The 20856-nt window shown below is 37.4% G+C and overlaps 1 protein-coding gene across 1 annotated transcript in view; it reads left to right on the top strand.

Moving 5' to 3' along the window:
- rabgap1l.S (RAB GTPase activating protein 1-like S homeolog) overlaps positions 1-20856 on the top strand; it is a gene marked incomplete at its 5' end in the record, with an annotated part of 148777 nt that overhangs the window by 76015 nt on the left and 51906 nt on the right. The window contains 4 exon segments of the mRNA NM_001096453.1: positions 16888-17001; positions 17225-17299; positions 18436-18561; positions 20005-20148. Coding sequence (NP_001089922.1) covers positions 16888-17001; positions 17225-17299; positions 18436-18561; positions 20005-20148 — 459 coding nt within the window.

Genomic DNA, 20856 nt, shown 5'->3' with positions numbered 1-20856 from the left:
CTGATGTCATTCCAATATTTAAAAAGGGATTACACTCTCAGCCTAAAAATTATAGGCCAGTAAATTAGACATCTGTGGTGGGCAAATTATTTGAAGGCTTGTTAAGAGATTACATTCAAAATTTTGTCCTAGTAAATTGCATTATTGGCAGTGATCAGCATAGGTCATGTCAGACAAATTAATTGCTTTTTATGATGAGGTAAGTAAGATACTGGACAGTGGGGGAGCAGTAGATCTGTCTATGTGGATTTTTTGCAAAGAGTTTGATACTATGACCCACAAACAACTGCTTTGTAATCTAAAGTCATTTGGGCTTAATGAAGTCATTTGAACATGGATCGGAAACTGGCTACAGAATCAGGTACAGAGGCTAGTTGTTAATGGTACATTCTCTACTTGGAATAGGGTTCTTAGTGAGGTCCTTCATGGCTTGGTTTTGGGTCCACTTTTATTTAACTTGTTCATTAATAAATTTAACTTGTAAGTAATTAATCAGTGTTTGCAGATACAAAACTGTACTGCCCAATTGATTCCATCCAGGATGTGACATCCTTGCAACAGAATGTTGACAAACTGGCAATCTGGGCAGCTAAGTGGCAAATGAGATGCGATGTTGATAAATGTAAAGTCATGCACCTGGGATGTAAAAACATCCAAGACACTTATGCCCATAATGGGACTGTACTAGGCAAATCCATAATGGAAACTTACCTTGGAGTCCGTGTAAATAATAAACATGGCTGTAGCAAGCAATGCCAGTCAGCAGCATCAAGTGCAAATAAGGTATCGAGCTTTATTAAAAGGGGCATACATTCACGGCAAGAGGGGGTCAATCTTCCACTTTACAGTTTTGGTTTTGAGCGCTCGAACAGGGCATTATTGAATCAGAGAGGGTTCAGAGAAGGGCAACTAAGCTGGTAAAAGGTATGGAAAATCTTAGCTATGAGGAAAGACTGACTACCGTATATACTCGAGTACAAGCCGACCCGAGTATAAGCCGAGGTACCTAATTTTACCTACGAAAACTGGGAAAATTTATTGACTCTAGTATAAGCCTAGACACAACTACAGCCCTGTCTCCCAGCAGCGCACATTCTGCCAAAGCGACCCCCTCAGTGATCAACCGGACTTCTTTGCAAAGTTGATGGTGAAAGAGAATTGCCAAACGGATTACTGTGTGCATTGTCCAACTGTCCCACTACCATGTGCAGAGGGCGCTGTGTGATATTGCCATCACTGTTAATCTTTCGTATAACCAACAGAGGGCACTGTGTGATATTGCCATCACTGTTAATCCTTCATATAACCAACAGAGGGCGCTGTGTGATATTGCAGTCACTGTTATTCTTTGATATATCCAACAGAGGGCGCTGTGTGATATTGCAGTCACTGTTATTCTTTCATATAACCAACAGATGGCGCTGTGTGATTTTGCAGTCACTGTTATTCTTTCATATAACCAACAGAGGGCACACTGTTATTCTTTCATATTACCAACAGAGGGTGCTGTTTGTTATTGCAGTCACTGTTATTCTTTCATATAATCAACAGATGGCGCTGTGTGATTTTGCAGTCACTGTTATTCTTTCATATAACCAACAGAGGGTGCTGTGTGATATTGCAGTCACTGTTACTCTTTCATATAACCAACAGAGGGCGCACTGTTATTCTTTCATAAAACCAACAGAGGGCGCTGTGTGATATTGCAGTCTCTCCCCAAGTGAACTGTTGGTATAGGAATGATTAAAAGTGACTGCAATCTCAGCTACTGCCTATGACCCGAGTATAAGCCGAGGTAGACTTTTTCAGCACATTTCGGATGCTGAAAAACTCGGCTTATACTCGAGTATATACGGTAAGTTGGGATTGTTCACGCTGACTCTTAAGGGGGGTTATGATAACTAAGTATAAATATATTAGGGGATCATATAATAATATCTCTAATGCTTTATTTACCAAGTCTTTCCATCTGACGTGAGGTCTCCCATTCTGATTAGAAGAAAGGAGGTTCCTCCTAAATATTCAGAAGGAGTTTTTTACAGCAAGGGCTGTGGAGATGTGGAATTCTCTCCCTGAATCAGTTGTACAGGCTGATACATTAGATAGCTTTAAGAAGGGGTTGGATGGCTTTTTAGCAAGTGAGGGAATACAGTGTTATGGAAGATAGCTCATAGTACAAGTTGATCCAGGGACTAGTCCGATTGCCATCTTGGAGTCAGGAAGTCATTTCTTCTCCCTCTCAGGCAAATTGGAGAGGCTTCAAATGTTTTTTTTATTTTTGCCTTCCTCTGGATCAACTATCAAGCAGGGTTATATATAGAGTTAAAAGGCTGAACTTGTTGGACGTGTGTCTTTTTTCAACCTACTATGTCATTATGTCTATTAATACAATATTACCATGGTTTATATGCGTTTCTTTATTTCAGTCTAGTTTAGAGTCTGGAATTGAAACTTTATTAGATACTTGTGTTTAATATATTAATCACAGTCAGACATTTTAACTCAACTGGGTGTGAAAAACTCCCCATTTGTTCACATTACCATAGCATCCCATACAATGGAAAGAGAAGTAGGTAGGTCTAAGTTTATCACGTGCATTATTATGCCTTGATGGTTTGTCTGGAATATTGTATAACAGCAGAGTACCTGGAGGAACACAAGAAACACATACAAACTACTTGTAGGCCCCGGACTCCAGATTTAAACTGCTGTATCATATCTGTCATTGAAGACTGTAGTGTGAATATATAATGGATGAATGATAGAGGTTGCTGGCATAAAAAGTGCATTCCTAGTGATCCATAGTTTGGGAACCAATGCCCTAGTTTGTAAGTTGGCTGCAGTCGATTTATTCAAAGTCTCTTGTCCATTTGACATGCCTGATGTCATAGTCTCTTCGCAACTGTCCCTAATTCATTATTTCCCCATGCAAACATCAACTTGGTTAGGAACTGCTTAGGTACACAGCAACAAATTGGATTTCTTGGTTTTTTTCGCACCTTCTAACCACCCATCACCACTGTTTAGAAGTCCTTTAATCTTATATGTGCCGACAGCTCTTAAAAATAAGCATGAATTTGTACCAGAAAGAAAGGAACTGCAAAGAAGAGCTAACGAGGTCGCACAGCCTTGTTGATAAATATAATTACTTAGATTGTGTGTGTAACTTGGAAACCATGAAAGGAATAATTATTGCCTTAAAATTTTTTTTTGATGAGCGCAAATAAATTCGTTCAATATAAGATCATTGTGTGCACACTTTGATGTATTGTCATTATTATATCTTGTGATAAACAATTAAGAGTTAATAAAGTGCAATAGTGTAAGGAGTGCTAATTACGTAAGCAACAGTTCAGTGATGTTGTTACCAGCACTCACACAGACTTCATTTTGGGCTTTGCCCGTTTCCAATTTTCGGTGTTGCATTTGCACTAGCGATAGGGAATAGACCACACTTACTTAGGTGTCTCTGAGAGGACAAAGCGCCAGTTTCTCTATACACACCGTATTGGAAACATATATGTCTGTATAATACTGCAAGGTACAGTACACTGGGTCTGTCCTCCGTTTGTATGCACTACCTTTGGTTATTTAACCTATTGTGTTTATGTCTAAACTTTTGGTGTTGCTTTAACACAAGACATAGGGAATAGGCCATACCTACTTAGGTGCCTCTGAGAGAGCAAAGTGCCATTTACGCTCCTTGCACACCAGTTTGGAATTAACACTTGTGCGATACTTCAAAGTCCAGCATACAAGGTGTTAGTTTGTCTGTTTTTTTTCCCACAATGGGAGCCACCTAATTTCTTTTACTATAGACACCCTCCTGCTCCCCACCCCAACTCACACTACTAGTAGAGGGCATATAGGCTGATATAATGATCTAGGTGGGACCAGTATTTTCATTACTCATATACTGCAATCCTTACAACTGTGAAACCAGATCGGGATACATCATAATTTTAAGTGTTTTTATATTTCATTAATTCACTCTTTTGATTTTAAATGAACTATTAAATGTTATGTTTTATTGAGTGATTCCTTCTTTTACAGACTTGTGGAATGCGAACTGTTGCTTACGTAATTAGCACCCCTTACACTATTGCACTTTATTAACTCTTAATTGTTTATCACAAGATATAATAATGACAATACATCAAAGTGTGGACACAATGATCATATTTTGAATGAATTAATTTGCACTCATCAAAACAAAAAACAAACATTTTTAAGGCAATAATTATTCCTTTCATGATGTCCAAGTTACACATACAATCTTATTATATTTATCAACAAGGCTATGTGACCTCGTTAGCTCTTCTTTGCAGTTCCTTTCTTTCTAGTACAAATTTAGGTACACAGCAGTGTGCCACCCACGGGCCTTAGCATAGCATTAAGCAGTAGAGCCTGTCCAACAGATTTATTCATGGAACCATAGCTTGACAGGATTTTAATTCACTTATTTCAGGAAGTATTCCAATGTGAGAGCACCATGTTTGAGTATTATTAGTATTTATTAGGCAGATATCTACAAATCTCAGCAAGAAGACATTTAAAAAAATTTATTTAAATGTTTTTTTTATTTAGGTCATATAAATAGTTATCATATTAAGGCACCATCAGAGAAACCTTTCATTTTTCTTGAATTGTAGCTGGCACACTAAGGTTGTAGGCATAATTCAGAATGTAGCATGGCTCTGGAGCCTTGAAACTGAGCTGGGGTACTGCAGTGGCTTCTCTACTTGCAAACACTATTGTAGTCATGTATGTCTGTAAAACTATATGCTGTTTTAAAATGAATACAATGCAAGCTTTTAACTATAGTGAATGTTATTAATTCATCTGAGAAATAATCACAATTAATTATTTTCCCGGACCAAAGTTTTCTCATTATTTTATTGATAAATAAGGCAAAATTGTGGATGGGAGTTTGGTCGATTTTATTTTAATAAAATGAGAAAATTTTGAGTTTTAGTAAATAACCCCCAAAGATTATTCTGCACACACACACCATTGTTGAACTTTATATTTATATATAAAGTATTAAAGACATTAAGATGAAATATACTGTACTTGTGATCAGTGGCGTAACTAGATGTTACTGGGCCCCACAGGTAGTTACGCCCCTGCTTGTGATGCACAGTACATTGTTAAAATACATGTGATGCTTTATTGTCTACTTGATTGTCTACTTGATCATGTTTAATGATAAAATTAAATATTTTTCTGAGCATCAGTAAAACAACTCCTACTGCTGTGTCCCTGTTTATATCATAGCATGCACATTGCCTTCCTTTCTTATTGTATTTTGCCTAAACACCCTTCCAGATACATTTATGCTCTTAGCCTTTTTACAGTTTGAGCAGAATTCATGTGCAATTTGAAATTCTTTATAAGTCCGGAAGATTTATATTTGTAGCATTATCATAGTTGACACTCATTGCTTGAATATTCAGCTGCTTTTGTCTGCAGTTCACAGCTTACTGAGTTTCAAATAATGCTGTAATTATTATTTTAGTACCAGGTCGTGCAAAAGTCTATAGTCTCTGGTTTCTTTATTTACCGATAATTCTTTATTTACCGATCATTTTCACTTCCTATATGATTTCTGCTCAGTCAGGTATAAAACACTGTTATATATACTGTATGTTTAACGTAACTGTCATTTCAGTATTGATTGTTGTATTGATGCCACAGAAGAGTTTTTGTGAGATAAGTGCATTTGTTTGTTTAATTTCAGAGTTTCTATGCTGTGTAGAACAAGATTGCTTTGGCTCAAACACTACATGCTTGCTTATCACAGCAGTCTTATTGGGATTAGCATTGTGATATCAATATAACTGGAAAAAAAGCATGTGTATATATAACCCTTTATGTTGCACATTGATTAAAATTTGGCATAAAAAAAGTTTACAAATTACACTTTTATTAGAGCTCCCAATATGTGGAAAACATAGATCAGATTCCTTATGTATGTATAACTTTATTTGTAAAGTGCTGTTAAGCAGCTGTAGCGCTTTACAGTGCATAAAAGTACAATATATATAAAAGTATACATGGGGGAGACAATCACATAATAAATGTATACAGAATCATAGGACAAAGAGCTTAAGTGCTATGTGGAAAGAGACATAGTGCAAAGGAGGTCCCTGCCCCATAGAGCCACAGTATAAGTGGATGGGAGGCTAACATACAGGTACAAATTGAAGATGAAAAAGTGCACAAGGAAAGGCATAGTCAGTAGGGACAGGACTAGGCTAATGTTCTAGTGCTCCAAAAGGTAGGCTTTTTAGTTCTTGAAGACATTAAGAGAGGATTCCTTACGGAGGAATTCAGGGATGGAATTCCAGAGGAAAGGAGCAGTAAGATAGAGACCAGTTTGAGACTAGAGCTGGCAGTGGATGTGGATGGTGTGAAGAGAAGGTGGCTCTGAGAAGAGTGAAGAAGACAACCAGGAACGTGTAGCGAGACAAGATGAGAAATGTAGTGAGGAGCAGAGGAGTGAAGGGCTTTGAATGTTAGTAGAAGGGTTTTATATGCTATCCTTTGCTTAACAGGCAGCCACGCTAAAGGCCCCCATACACGGGCCGATAAAAGCTGCTGACAGACCAAGGGGCAAATTCACTAACCTCTGAAAATTCACCACCGATGGCTTCACTCATAGCGCAACACTTTGCCAAGCGTGGATTTGCCAGGACAACACTAATTCACTAAAATCCAAAGTTGCGTCCAGGGCGCCAAACGCTAGTGAAGTTGCGCTAGCGTTACTGCGCCAAGCGAAGTTGCGCTAGCAATGCCTAATTTGCATACGCCAGGAAGTTAAAGTTCAATGGACGTATATGTTGCAGCAGATACATTACACTGCACAAGCCCAGAAAGAAAATAGCGTTGTTATATTGCCCTACACATGAGCCCAGTGTATAGTTTATGTGCCATATGTTAGAAAAATGTAGGGGGGAAGCCCTTTATCCCAAAAATGTATGCTGTTTTTCAGCCTATCACCCTGAAAAAAGGAAAAGACGCTAGTGTTTTTTGGGACTTAGAAAAATGTTCAACTATTTTTTTAGGAACTCCTATCAGCACTTCACCTGTTCTGAGGTGGTGAAGGCAAGTCTGGCGCAAGAGCTAACGTTCAGTAAAATCAGCATCTTCGTGAATTTGAGTAGTTACGTCCATTCGCCAGAGCGCAAATTCGCCTGGGGTTAGTGAGCAAAGTACCGATAGACTCTATCTCTAGTCAATCGGCAAAGTTTTAAATGAAGTCACGCTGGCGAATTTTCGCAAGCGTTAGTCAGTTCGCCCTTTAGTAAATTTGCTCCCAAGTCGGCAATATCAAGAGTTCATATAGCAGTAATTCACATTCACTTTTAATGGGAGGGATGCAAAACAAGTTTTATTTTTCTGGTTACTGTAACCATTGTACACACGAACATACTTTCAAAATTCAGGTAAATATCTTAATTACAATTCAGCAGAGCAATAATATCAATAGTTTCAACATTTCTGTATTCATTAGTAGTGGACCACCTTAATATATATGCTGCTAGCTAATCACCTGCCAGGATTCACATATGCCTTTTTAAAGTCTGTGAACTTATGTTGGTTCCAAGATAGTGGAAACATAAGAATGGCCAAAGGTGGTTATGATAAAGGGGTGGTGTAGGGGAAGGAATTTAAATAGGCATACTTACAGTTATATGCCACTGCCTTCCATTCCCTTCTCTATCCAGGTGTTCATTCAGAAGACTGATTAACTTTATTTTTGTGATTACATTCTATTGTATTGGTAGAAAGGCATCTTTTAGTCTGGTGAGAGTCTTGGCAGCTGTCAAGATCAAGAAAGCTCATGGGAAAGTCAGAGTGCAAAAAAAAGTGATAGCCATTTGCTGTTTTTTTTTTTTTTTTTTTTACTTTGTGCCCTTCGTGCCACCCAGTCTTAATTGCAGAAGATTTCTGCCCACTGTTTTTTGGGAACAAATACCTGTGGCAGCCCCAATGATGTGTCCCCTCTCTCTGCTCCCTACCCATCCAATGATGTGAAGTTAGGGAGTGATGACTGATGTAAGGGGCTGGACTTCACCTATTGACACCTCACTGTACATTTCATACTTTTGTGCCACTTAGGGCAACATTACCCTATTATTCTTAGTCTAAGTAAATTGTTCCTTAGCAGTACTTCATCATCTGTTTCGCTTGAAATAATAGTTACAGCGACTCTGATTTCTTTTGTTTAGGCAAATATTACATACATATATAACAAATCATTATTTATTTGCAAATGTTCTTGACCTATCCCATCTTACAAAGATATACAAGCTGTCTAATGAGACAAATCCCAGTGTGTTGTGTGAATATGATATAGACCTCAGACAGCTTCCTTGGGGCAAGGTAGGTTAAGAATCATGAACAATCCTTATAAAACACTGTGTACAGGTTTCCACGCTGTAAACAAGGATAAAAACATCAACTAGTCCATCACAAAAATATTTTATGTATGTACATATTTATTTTAGAAATCATGTATATTTGCTTAAAACATATATGTCAACTATTGCTATTATATTTAATCTTTTCTGTGGATATTGCCGAGATGTAGAGCCCTAGCCATATTGCGTCTGTTTATTTTAGGATGTACAATATCTTAATGCAGATACAAATTCTCTGCTTTGGTAGCAAAGAAGTTAAAATGTTACTTAATCATATCTGTAGCACCTTAGACAAACACCTTATTATTCCTCAGCTTACTATTTTATTCCTCAGCTTACTATTTTATTTAGTTGTCGCCAGATAGATAGCAATAGGGGGGCTGGCACTGGTGGAGCGTGAAGCTGCTGCCAGCTCAGGAATAGAAAACCAGATGGCATACTCGTGTCTATTTATAGCTGCCGCCAAGCTTGGCAGCTCCTTTATCAAGGCTGCTGCCGCCATTAACCACTCTGATACCATTGCTTTCTAGCTCTGCTTAGGTCTGCAGTTTCTTCAGAAGCCTCTCAGTTCCTTAGACACAAGCCATTGAGTATCCCATTTTTGTAGCGGTTTGATTCTAACCACCCAACATGATGCTAAATTTCTTTATTTATCAGGTTGATTAATGATTAAAGCATACACAATGTTAGCAAATGTTTACATTAATCAACACTAAGAATTAAAGGGGATAGCAAAGTTTAATTCCTACATACACAGATAGAACTCAGTATAGTGTGTGTGTGTACACTGCAGAATATGTTGGTGCTATACAAATAAACCATAATAATATAGTGGAAGTTCTTTGAAAGGTTTTTTTAAGCAAGTAAAAGTAGGTAAGTGTTAAATTTATTTTGGTATTTTTTCTGGGAATATTCACATCAGCGAGGTTCTTTCCCTTTACTGATAGAAATGGAGGCATTGTTCTGTGTCACTCTGCTGCCGTAGCAGCTTGGGCATACAGAATTTTAATTAGCATTGTCCACAGAGGTCTGCCATAAGAATTGAATGCTGTCTTTTAGGTGTCAGGAAGTCTTCTTCGTAAAAGTCAAGGGTAGTAGTATAGTGATATTCTTTATGCTATCAGCCCTGTATAAAGCAAGTGAACTAACTGCTCTGGATTTACACTTCCATAGTTCAGTGATAATGGTTCCTTGTGTCTTTACATCCACTGGAATTATCAAAATACTGTAATGCAGTAAAGTCTTAATCCTGCATGGGAGAAAGAACTAGGAAGTGCTCTGACAGAGGAAGAATAGTTTATTATGGACAAACTTGAAACACAGTTCAGTCAATACAATCTTAACAGAGGCAGGATACAAGGTTCTCATGCGCTGGTATTTAACACCTGTACAATTAGCAAAAATATACCACCTTCCCAATGACCACTGTTTTTGAAGCTGCACTACTCCAGGAACTATGGGGCATATATGATGGATGTGTTTTAAGGTGATCAGCTTTTGGGTGAAAGTTTACAATTGAACTTGTGAAAAAATCCATTTGAAGCCCTAATGGGAGCACCACCCAAGGAAGTCCCCAAAATAAAATGTAAATTGTTAAACCATATATTCCTAGCAGCCAGGCAAACTATAGCAAAATGTTGGCAATCCCCCACTATGAACTACATTATGTTTGGATTTTTACAAACGAGAAATTAAAAGGGATGGCTACGGATATGCTTCAATCAGTCCAAAAGATATGGCAACCATGGATCACATATAGGTTCAATAGCACACTCCCTACACAACTTCTAACATTATAACAGAGATGACTTCAAAGATTACCACAAGTCTCCATTAGGTTGGTTTAGTCAAATTTTATTTTTATTATTGTTATTATTTTGTTGATGTTCTATATAAACTTTAAAGTACAGTTCTTTAATTTTTATTAACAACTTTCATAGCACAATATACAATTATATTGCACTACAGTAAATAAGTCATGATAAGTATGATAAATTACTGAAGTGAACGGAATAATTTCATATTACAGTGAACTGATATATCAGATGTGAAAATGATACTGTTAAAACTGTGACTTTGAATAACTGTAAATAAAAATATTTTTAAAAAAAATGTCAATCCTATTACAGTTATAGGGTCTATTATCCAGAATGCTCGGGACCTGAGCTATTTCGGTTAAGGGGGTTTTCCGTAATTCCACCAGTTTGGTTAAAAGTTAGAAAAAAAATACATAAGGTCAGGGTATTAAAAAGTTAAATCAAATATAGGAAAAATGATCACACCAGGTTTCAATTCCATCTTTCAACTTTCCCTTCTAGTCACAAAAGAATACTTACCCAGTAATATAAAAGTTTCAGGTGTTTTTAGACCTTTAGATAATAACTTACCGAAACTCCACTTGCGCTCCTTTTCAGAAAAGGCAACACGGCAACGATCCATCTTGCGGCGCTCCATTTCTCTTCCCTGGCTCTCTCCTATAAGGAAGTTTTAACAAAAAAAATAGGTTTTAGTACCACACTTTGGCAAAAATATGTAAGCTCACGTGCCTCTTCAAGGCCCCTCATTGTACGTGAGTCATACACTATCCATTAACATTCTATGTGACAGAGCAGTAAGACCAACAGTGCCCTTAACTCAGAAGCTGTAGTGAGAAAGCAGGGAGCTTTTCAGCCTCAGCCCATGAACATACATATTTATTATTTTATGTTTGCTATGTGGATTTTGGGGGGTAAATAGTTGAATTATATGAGGTAGACAAATAAGTCACTGTCTATAGACCAGGTAGAATCTGCAATAAATGTTTAATGTGCATAGCTTTATATAAGCAAGGAAAAAACTATCCAGCATTTTCCTAAAATACTTGCATTAGACAGATAATTATAAAAATGGTAAATAGGTGTTTCAGTGCAGTTATTTTTCTGATATAAATTCTTTATCCATTGCTGAGTTTTTTTATTTTTAAATCTTTACATAAAATACTCAAATATAGTTCTTAAAATATGTTGTGTGGTTGACGTTCATCAGTGTCCATTCATCAGTTCATTTGCAAATTTAAATGTGGCACAGACTAGCCAAATTGACAACTGCCCATTGTTTTGCCATAATTAGGAACCAAAAATATGATCTTGGTGCTATTTTCAATTCTAAAAATTCTCTTCAGATGTATTTCTGAGCTATATTATGGATGACAAGATGGAATTAAAGGGGTTGTTCACCTTTGAATTAACTTTTAGAGTGATGTAGACAGCAATATTCTGAGACAATTTGCAATTGGTCTTCAGCTATCTGGTTGCTTTGATCCAAATGATTCTAGTGAGCATGCTGTGGTTTGCCATGCTTTGAATGAGAGTGTGGATAGGAGAAGCTAGAGATAAAAATATCAGTAATAAAAAGTAACAATAACATTGTACCCTCAAAGAGCAATCATTTTTGGCTGATGGGGTCAGTGACCCCTACATGAAAGTTTAAAAATAAGTCTAATAATGGAAAAAAAACTATAAAAAAGGAGATCAATTAAAAGTTGCTAAGAATTGACCATTCTATAACATACTAGAGAAATATGTATACTAGTGAATCATACAGATACGTTAAAGCAACCTCAGTAATGAAACTGCTCCATAGAGGACACTTTTATACAAAATTTAAAGCTTATTAGATTTACTTAGACTATGTAAAATTATAAACACATTGTGCTTCTCCTGTTCAGTCTTTTAATGAAATTTTAAGTTTTGCTTCTTTTTGGTACAGTTCTTGCTTTAATTATAGGTACAATTATAGGTGCAATTATAAGATAATATTTATAACAGCATATGCCACAATTTGCTGGTCTGTTGGGAAAATAATACTCTGTTAACCATATATGACTTTATTACAGAGCTCGACAAAGAAAAGCTGTTGAGTTTTAAGTGTTCTGATTACTATGGGTAACTCTCTGTGCACAGAATAAGAAGAAAGCAACTCATGAAATATTAACATTGTATAAAAGCAGGAAAAGGCATCTGTTTCCTAAAGCCTCAGTGTGGGACTTTTAAATGAGAAGACAGCAGGTTCCCCCACCAGGAGATAAGTCCCTCTGGCCTCCTAATTAATAAGCTGTTTTGTTATCTGAACATTGCAAGATTAACTGGTTAGGGAGCCAGGCTGCATCTGAGGTGGTAGCTTTTGAAGTAGTTTTGTTGCATAAAAAAAATTAAATAGAAGAGAGAGATGAAAAAATATAAAATATTGATAACCCTTATCTTATTTCAGTTTCAAGGGAAGACATTTAGAAATTAATTAAACAATATATTGCTACAGTAACTGCACTATTTCCAACACAACAGCTTTTTTTGTATCTGTGTATCTGAAGCGTGCTTTGGAAATTAGATTTGCATAATTTTGTTACTACACTCACTGCTCTTTTCCAACAGGTTTAAAAAGTTAGCCAACAACTGCTTGTCCTGGTATGGACATACATAGCTGCTATCAGGAATGTGCTCCTTTTCTTTCTCTTTTTAATTTGGCTTGTTTTTTTCTTACTGAATATTTTATGTTCCAAATACAGTTACAATGTCTCCATTTAAGAAAGAATGTAAATTAAGCCTTTCTGTATATTGTAAAATATATGGTGTTGATACTGAAGTACTGGTATATATTGTAGATTCTACTGTTTTAGGTTTCAGGTAATTCTATAAGAATGCCAAAGTAAAAAAGGCAATAGGAGAAATGGAACAACACCAAAGCAAGGTTCATGAATGTACACAAATCTTTTAGTTCATTCTATAGAAAATAGATTAGAATGTATCAACATCACACTGTTAAAATTAATGTTTTTATTCATAAATAATGCATTTAACTGGGTTAAATTTTTGAACCACAGTCCCCTCATATCTCCAAAATGATCAGGTACAGACCAGAATGCACAGAACAGTACTTACATGCCAGCAAAATTAGATCAAATTTATGTTTGTACTACTAAGGACAAACCCCTATCATGAGAACCATACACACATATAAGAAGTCACAGGTTTTATCAGCATAAGTCAAAACGCCCAACCAGGAACCCTTATCCAGAAAAAAAAATTGTGTGCCTGTCTTCACTTCCAGTGCCCTTGAGGAAGCCTTGCAATGGGCAAAATGGACATTGGGCTAGAGCAGTGATCCCCAACCAGTAGCTCGTGAGCAACATGTTGCTCTCCAACCCCTTAAATGTTGCTCCCAGTGGCCTCAAAGCAGATGATTATTTTTGAATTCCAGGCTTTGAGACACATTTTGGTTTCATAAAAACCAGGTGTACTGACAAACAGAGTCTCAATGTAGGTTGATAATCCACATAGGAACTACCAAATGGCCAATCACAGCACTTATTTGGCACTCAAGTAACATTTTTCATTCTAGTGTTGCTCCCCAACTCCTTTTTCTTCTGAATGTTGCTCACGGGTTCAAAAGGTTGGGGATCCCTGGGCTAGAGACTCTAACAATTAATTTACCACTAATGTTGGTGAGATTCCATTGGGGCATTTATGTTTATGGTTATTTTAGTGTTCCTGGGGGATGACTGTGCCCAGATTATATCAGGCATATCAGTCCACTATGACTTCCTGATTACTGTTAAATTGAGGCCTCAATTTTTTTAAACTCATCATCATCATCATCATTTATTTATATAGCGCTGTCAAGATACGCAGTGCTTTACTGCAGTTATAGCAAACAGGGAATAAATGGTGGCTAACAGACAAGGATTACAGAGTAAAATAGGGTTTACAAACTAAAAGGTTAGGGTACAATTGAGACAAAAGGATCATATAAACACTTTGTCATTTTTGATACAGCAATGATTAATTAAGGTACAACGAATAGGCCTCTTTAAACAGATGGGTCTTTAAGGAGCGCTTGAAAGTTTGGAAGGAAGGAGAAAGTCTGACAGCTTGTGGCAGAGAGTTCCAGAGAAAAGCAGAAGCCCGAGAGAAGTCTTGTAGACGAGAATGGGCAGAAGTGACCAGAGGAGAAGTGAGGCGAAGATCAGAAGCAGAGCGTAGGTTTCGTGAAGGAGTGTATTTGGAGATTAGAGATGAAATATAGGGAGGGGTTTCATTATTAAGGGCCTTGAATGTGAGTGTAAGTAATTTGAATTTGATTCTAGAAGAGATTGGGAGCCAGTGAAGGGACATACATATGGGAGCAGCTGATGTTGAGCGGCGAGCTAGATGAATGAGTCTAGCGGCCGCGTTTAGAACAGATTGGAGTTGTGAAAGGTGACTTGTTGGAATACCTGTGAGGAGTAAGTTGCAGTAATCAAGGCGGGAGATGATGAGAGACTGAATCAGTGTTTTAGTTGATTCTGAACTGAGATAGGGTCGTATTCGAGCAATGTTGCGCAGTTGAATACAGCAATATTTTGCAAGTGTTTGAATGTGTGGTGAAAAAGACAGATGAGAGTCTAAGATAACTCCTAGGCAGCGTGCCTGTGTGGTGGAATGAAAGGTGGTGTTGTATACGGTGAGTGATATCTGAGGGACAGGGGAAGATCTTGGAGGAAATATGATGAGTTCTGTTTTAGAAAGGTTCAGTTTCAGGTGGCGCTGTGACATCCAGGAGGAGACAGCAGAGAGACAGTCTGTGACTTGGGAAAGGACAGAATTAGAAAGATCAGGAGTAGACAAGTAGAGTTGGGTGTCATCAGCATAAAGGTGATACTGAAGTCCAAATGACTGAATGAGTTTTCCTAGTGAAGTTGTATAGAGCGAGAACAGCAGGGGGCCAAGAACAGAGCCTTGAGGAACTCCAACAGAGAGTGGGAAAGTAGTAGAAGTAGAGTTAGAGAAGGAAACTTTAAAGGAACGGTCAGACAGATAAGATGTAAACCATGAAAGAGCAGTGTCCCGAATGCCAGATGAGTGTAGAATGTCAAGGAGGAGTGTGTGGTCAACTGTGTCAAAGGCTGCAGAGAGATCTAGTAGGATTAGAATGGAATAATGACCTTTAGACTTTGCCAATAGAAGATCATTGGTTACTTTGGTGAGGGCAGTTTCAGTCGAGTGTGATGGGCGGAAGCCAGATTGCAAGGGGTCGAGGAGGGAGTTGTGAGTGAGATGCTGGATCAGGCGTTTATAAACAAGCCTTTCTAGTAATTTGGAGGCGAATGGAAGAAGGGAGACCGGTCGATAGTTAGTGGGAGAGCTGGGATCAAGGGAAGGTTTTTTGAGGATAGGAGTGATTAGTGCTTGTTTGTATAATGATGGAAAGGTACCAGTAGAGAGTGAAAGATTGAATAGGTGGGTAAGTGCAGGAGAGAGTGTATCAGAGATTGGGTGGAGAAGGCGAGAGGTTATGGGGTCAAGGGAGCAGGTGGTGGGTTTTGAGCTGGCTAGAAGTTTGCTGACTTCATCTAGAGTTGCAGGGGTGAAGGAGTGCAAAGTAGATGTGAGTGGACTGCACGTTGGTCTGAGATTGTTGTTGGACGGTATGCTCAGCCTAATGAGATCGATTTTTTCATTAAAGAAATGAGCAAGGTCTTGGGCAGTAACATTAATAGGTGGAGGAGGTGGAGGGGGGCATAGGAGTGAGTTAAATGTGGCAAACAGCTGCTGTGGTTTGGAGGACATAGTAGATATTAGATAAGAGAAGTATTGTTCTTTGGCTAATGATAGAGCTCGGTTATAGCAGGAGAGCATGAATTTGAAGTGGATGAAATCAGGATCAGTTCGTGACTTTCTCCATCGTCGCTCAGCTGATCTACTACATCTTCTGAGGTACCGTGTTACACTAGTGTGCCAGGGTTGGGGTTTAGCTGGCCGGCTGTGACGGGTGGTAGAAGGTGCAAGGGAGTCAAGTGCTGTTGAAAGGGCATCGTTGTAGAGAGAAGCTGCCATATTGGGACAGGAGAGAGTATTAATATGAGATATGGATTGTGCTGATACTGTTGATAATTGTTGTGGTTCAAAGGCATTAAGGTTTCTATACGTATGGGTAGAGAGAGATGGTTGTGAAGGTGCGGGTGAAAGCAGTATCTGAAAGGAGAGTAGATGATGGTCAGACAGAGGGTAGGGAGAGTTTATTAAGTTGGATGGGCAGCATGAGTGGCAGAATATAAGGTCAAGAGCATGACCCTCGATGTGGGTAGGTGAGTCGGTCCACTGCTTTGTACTATCTTTTTTTGTAGTTTTAATTGGTTAAAAGGTATAGATGTGTATAGATGTTTTTTCCATGGAAGAATTGAAAATGGAAAATAATTTTTTTGGCCCCCTCAACTTTTTAAATAATGTAAGAAATAATACAAGACTATTTGGTACTGTACATTTTAGAAATGGTTTAAATACATTCTTGAAAGTTTTGCTTAACAGGATAATCAAGTAATTATGTACTTTTCATCAATAAATTATAATTTTCTCCTATGTAGACATAACCTGAATTCTGCAAGTAATACAGTAGTTTTCCAGTTGCAATGCATTAATCATTTTTTTTGTACGGCGTTTCTGTCCAGGACTCTGCCCAAGACAGTGTTATCAGAAGAGACATCCACCGTACCTTTCCAGCTCATGATTACTTCAAGGACACTGAAGGAGATGGACAAGAATCTCTCTACAAAATGTGTAAAGTAAGAGATGCTTATTGAACGTAAAAATATAACTGCTTCACTCATATGTTGGTTGATTATTACAGAATTATCAGAATTAACAAATTTGTATTAATTCATACTGTATAGTCAACTATACCTTCATATTTTATTTATCCTGTGGATCTGTATAATGAAAATATACAGTAATTGCAGTGGCCAAATGTGATTACCTGCAAGTTACTTGTCTTCTCATTTTTTCTAGGTATATTCTTTATATGATGAAGATATTGGCTATTGCCAAGGCATGAGTTTCTTAGCAGCTGTGCTGCTCCTCCATGTGAGTAACTAGTTCATCTATTTCCTAGCAGCATAGAATTATGAAAGTCTGAAAACTGGGATACAACAATGTATTGGTTGGTTCATGTATTTAAACATACCCTTATCTGTGCAAAATTATACATCCTTGTTTTCTGTGGGAAAGAAACTCAAGAGATGTTTACTTGGTCTTGGGATATATAGGGAACTGCTCCAAGTGGCAATTGAGCCAGAATAAATATTTAAACTGCATAGGGTAACCCCCCCCCCCGGGAAATCCTCTTATCTAGAATTAGCCCAGTGCTAGTCATCTTAGCAGAGCAGCCAAATTTCCAACAAGCTGATAGTTGGTTAGTATCCTGGTTGTACAGAGTTAGATGCCTGGCAAACCGGTATAGAGAACTTGGTGATAAGGAGGGTCTATTTCTATAGAAATGATCATCATTTTACAAGCAGTGTCTGTCAGCAGACCTGAATGGATGAGACTATAGACCATTTCTGCAGTAGATGTTACGTATTGTACTTAAGTTTTTAAACTTTTGTGACTGCTCCTCTCAGGCAAAAACAGTTCCTCTTTTGGGGACCCATGGCCCCTGTTGTAAATTAGATTCTTAGATTTTTTTTTTTTTTACCATTACAAGAGCGTTAAAACCTTTGGTATAGACTGTTTCTGTTTTGTATTCTTTACACAAAGCAGCACAATTACAATGGTGTGTTGAGATGGCAGCATTTCTTCTGTCAGAGCTAGGAATGTTAGCACAGCACCAAAACTTATTCTTATTTAAAAAACCTTTATTAGTGCTTTAGGGCATTACAGCAACATTTCAGGCCAATTTATTATTATGTTTCTTGTGTAACCTTAACAGAATAAATATCTGAAAGAAGATCTACTGATGACCAGCTAAAGGTCTACTGTTAGATCCCGATCTACCTTTTGGGCACCCCTGCCCTAAAACACTTATAAAGGCTTTTTAAATAAGAATAACTTTTGGTGCTGTACTAACGTTCTTACTTTTGGTGTCAGTGGAAAGTGGCCATTAACATGCACCACCTTAACGAAGAATTGATAATTGTCCTGCTGACTTCTTGTTTTCTAAACTTCTGTCAGAGCTATAAAAGAGCTAATTAAAATTGAATGGACTTTGTGTTTCTTTCTAGATGCCTGAGGAGCAAGCATTTTGTGTACTGGTAAAAATTATGTATGATTACCAATTCCGTAACCTCTATAAGAATAGTTTTGAAGATCTGCACTGCAAGTTTTACCAACTAGAGCGTCTGTTGCAGGTGAGCTCAAAGTAATTAAGGACTTTAATACATATATGAAATTATCATCAATCTGAGCAGTATAAAGAACTGGCAGTACTAAACACATATTTGCCATCCCCCTTCCTCATTCAAAAGATTACCAAAATGCTAGTCCACACAATAAACTCCTGCATAGACCAAATATTAGCTTATCTACTTTACAGTTGATCCAAATGCTGCTGCAGTATTCATCTACTTCACCTGGCAAATTCAGCTGCAACTCTCTCCAAATGTCTACACTGGCTACCTATACATTATATTAAAACTCCTGACCCTTACCTAATAACACCCACATATACCACAAACCTTATCTCAGCCATGTGAAAAGGAACCCAGCCATTTAAAAGTAAAAGTGGTAAAGTTGCTAACTGCTCTGAATGAACAATAACAGGGCAATATATGGACAAACAATCCCTGTTTTGTTTAAAGGGTAAGGCATTTTTCAGTAGCAGTATGCACAAAATGTCGCTGTCTTAAATATATTGATAATGGGTTGAGTGCAGAGGACTCTTGTATTTGTGGTCACAGCCTCATTGCACCCCCGCCTAATGGTTTTAAAAAATAGTGGTGAGCACAACTTTCCCTTGTTTCTTACAATAACAGGGCAAAACACTCTGCTGTAATTGTATCTTTTGCGTCTCAATCATACCCACCCAAATTTAGATTTAAACCCTTGCATGTAGGGGCCTGTCTTACCTACTGTATAAAGTTGTATGTAAAATATATACCATTATGTTCAATGCTACCATGGAATATGTTGCTGCCTTTATAAATTATTGTAATGAAAATAATTATTTCACCCATCTCATTCCTTAGCCTTGTTTAGTGTTAACATTCCCTTAAGCTCACCATACACATCATTAAAATATCTTTGTACAACCCATATTTATGGTGATATTGCACCAGCTAAAATACATTGCCTGTGAAATAACCACGTGCGCCAGAATCTTACAAAGGGGTCATGGTATAGTTCTACGGCTTACTGAGTGTACATAAATACAATTGTAGCAGCAATACAGTCATCCCTTAAAATTTAGCTTGAAAAGCTCAGATTTATTGTTCTTGTCTGCCTAATCAAGAGAAAAACATGATATCACTAGTGTAAGAAGGACAAGACTTGAAGATCAGTGGAAGTATTATTTTTGTATGCCGCTGTATACCTGCCATCTTGTGCATCAGCCCGTTACCATGTAACATGTGTAAAAGGAACAGTTTTCTTCTTCATTTATAATGTGTGTGCTTTTGAATCTTATGTTTAGTTAATATATTCGCCTTGCTATATCCACTCAAAATACATCTTGATATAAGATTAGCTGCTTATCTTGATATAATGTATTTGCTGCTCTGTAAGTCTTACATAATTCTGTGCTGAAACTAAATGTAAAACATCAAATATAATTAGACTTCTTCCTGTCTTTTTAGGAGCAGTTACCTGATCTCTATTCCCACTTTGTTGCACTGAATTTGGAGGCTCACATGTATGCTTCCCAGTGGTTTTTAAGCTTGTTTACTGCAAAATTTCCACTTTGCATGGTCTTCCACATTATGGATCTTCTGCTTTCAGAGGTAACATTCTGTACCTAATAAACTATTTTGGTTTCATGTGCCCAACAGGTATCCGTTTCTTACTGACATTGTTGAGAATTGTATCACATAAAATGAACAATAGGCCACACCTGTGCAGCCGCACCCAGTTTCACCCAAACAACCCAATTTTCTCAACCCCTTTTTATTTTCTGTTAAGCCTGTCCCCTTTGAGGTCAATGATTCAAGACTGTCCTATAGAAATAATGACAATATTATATATCCCTTTATATTCAAGCAGCAACAATATATGTGTGTTTCTGTATACTGTATGTAAATATGTATATATATGTGTATATATATATATATATATATATATATATATATATATATATATATATATATATATATATATATATATATATATATATATATATATATATATATAGTCTGTGATAAACGACCGCACTCTGAAGACCGGACTTAGTTCTCTCTTGGTGGGTGCAGGGTCCAAAAAAGGATTCATATAACGATTTGTAAGTGAGGATCCACACACCAAAGTTTTCATTTAACCAAAGTGTTTTATTTCGTACATAGCTCCGACGTTTCGGCCCACATTAGGGCCTTTCTCAAGGATAATGCATGTACAACAAAATAGTGAATTTATACCACTCCCCCATTTGAATTTGGCGCCCAAAATGACGTCATTAACCCCAAAATTACCCAGTAAACCTAAACTCAGCTACAGAA

The sequence above is a fragment of the Xenopus laevis genome, chromosome 4S, assembly GCF_017654675.1.
Source record: "Xenopus laevis strain J_2021 chromosome 4S, Xenopus_laevis_v10.1, whole genome shotgun sequence".
Lineage (NCBI taxonomy): Eukaryota > Metazoa > Chordata > Amphibia > Anura > Pipidae > Xenopus > Xenopus laevis.
Note: the sequence above shows the minus strand (reverse complement) of the source record. Positions and strands in the feature narration are given on the sequence as shown.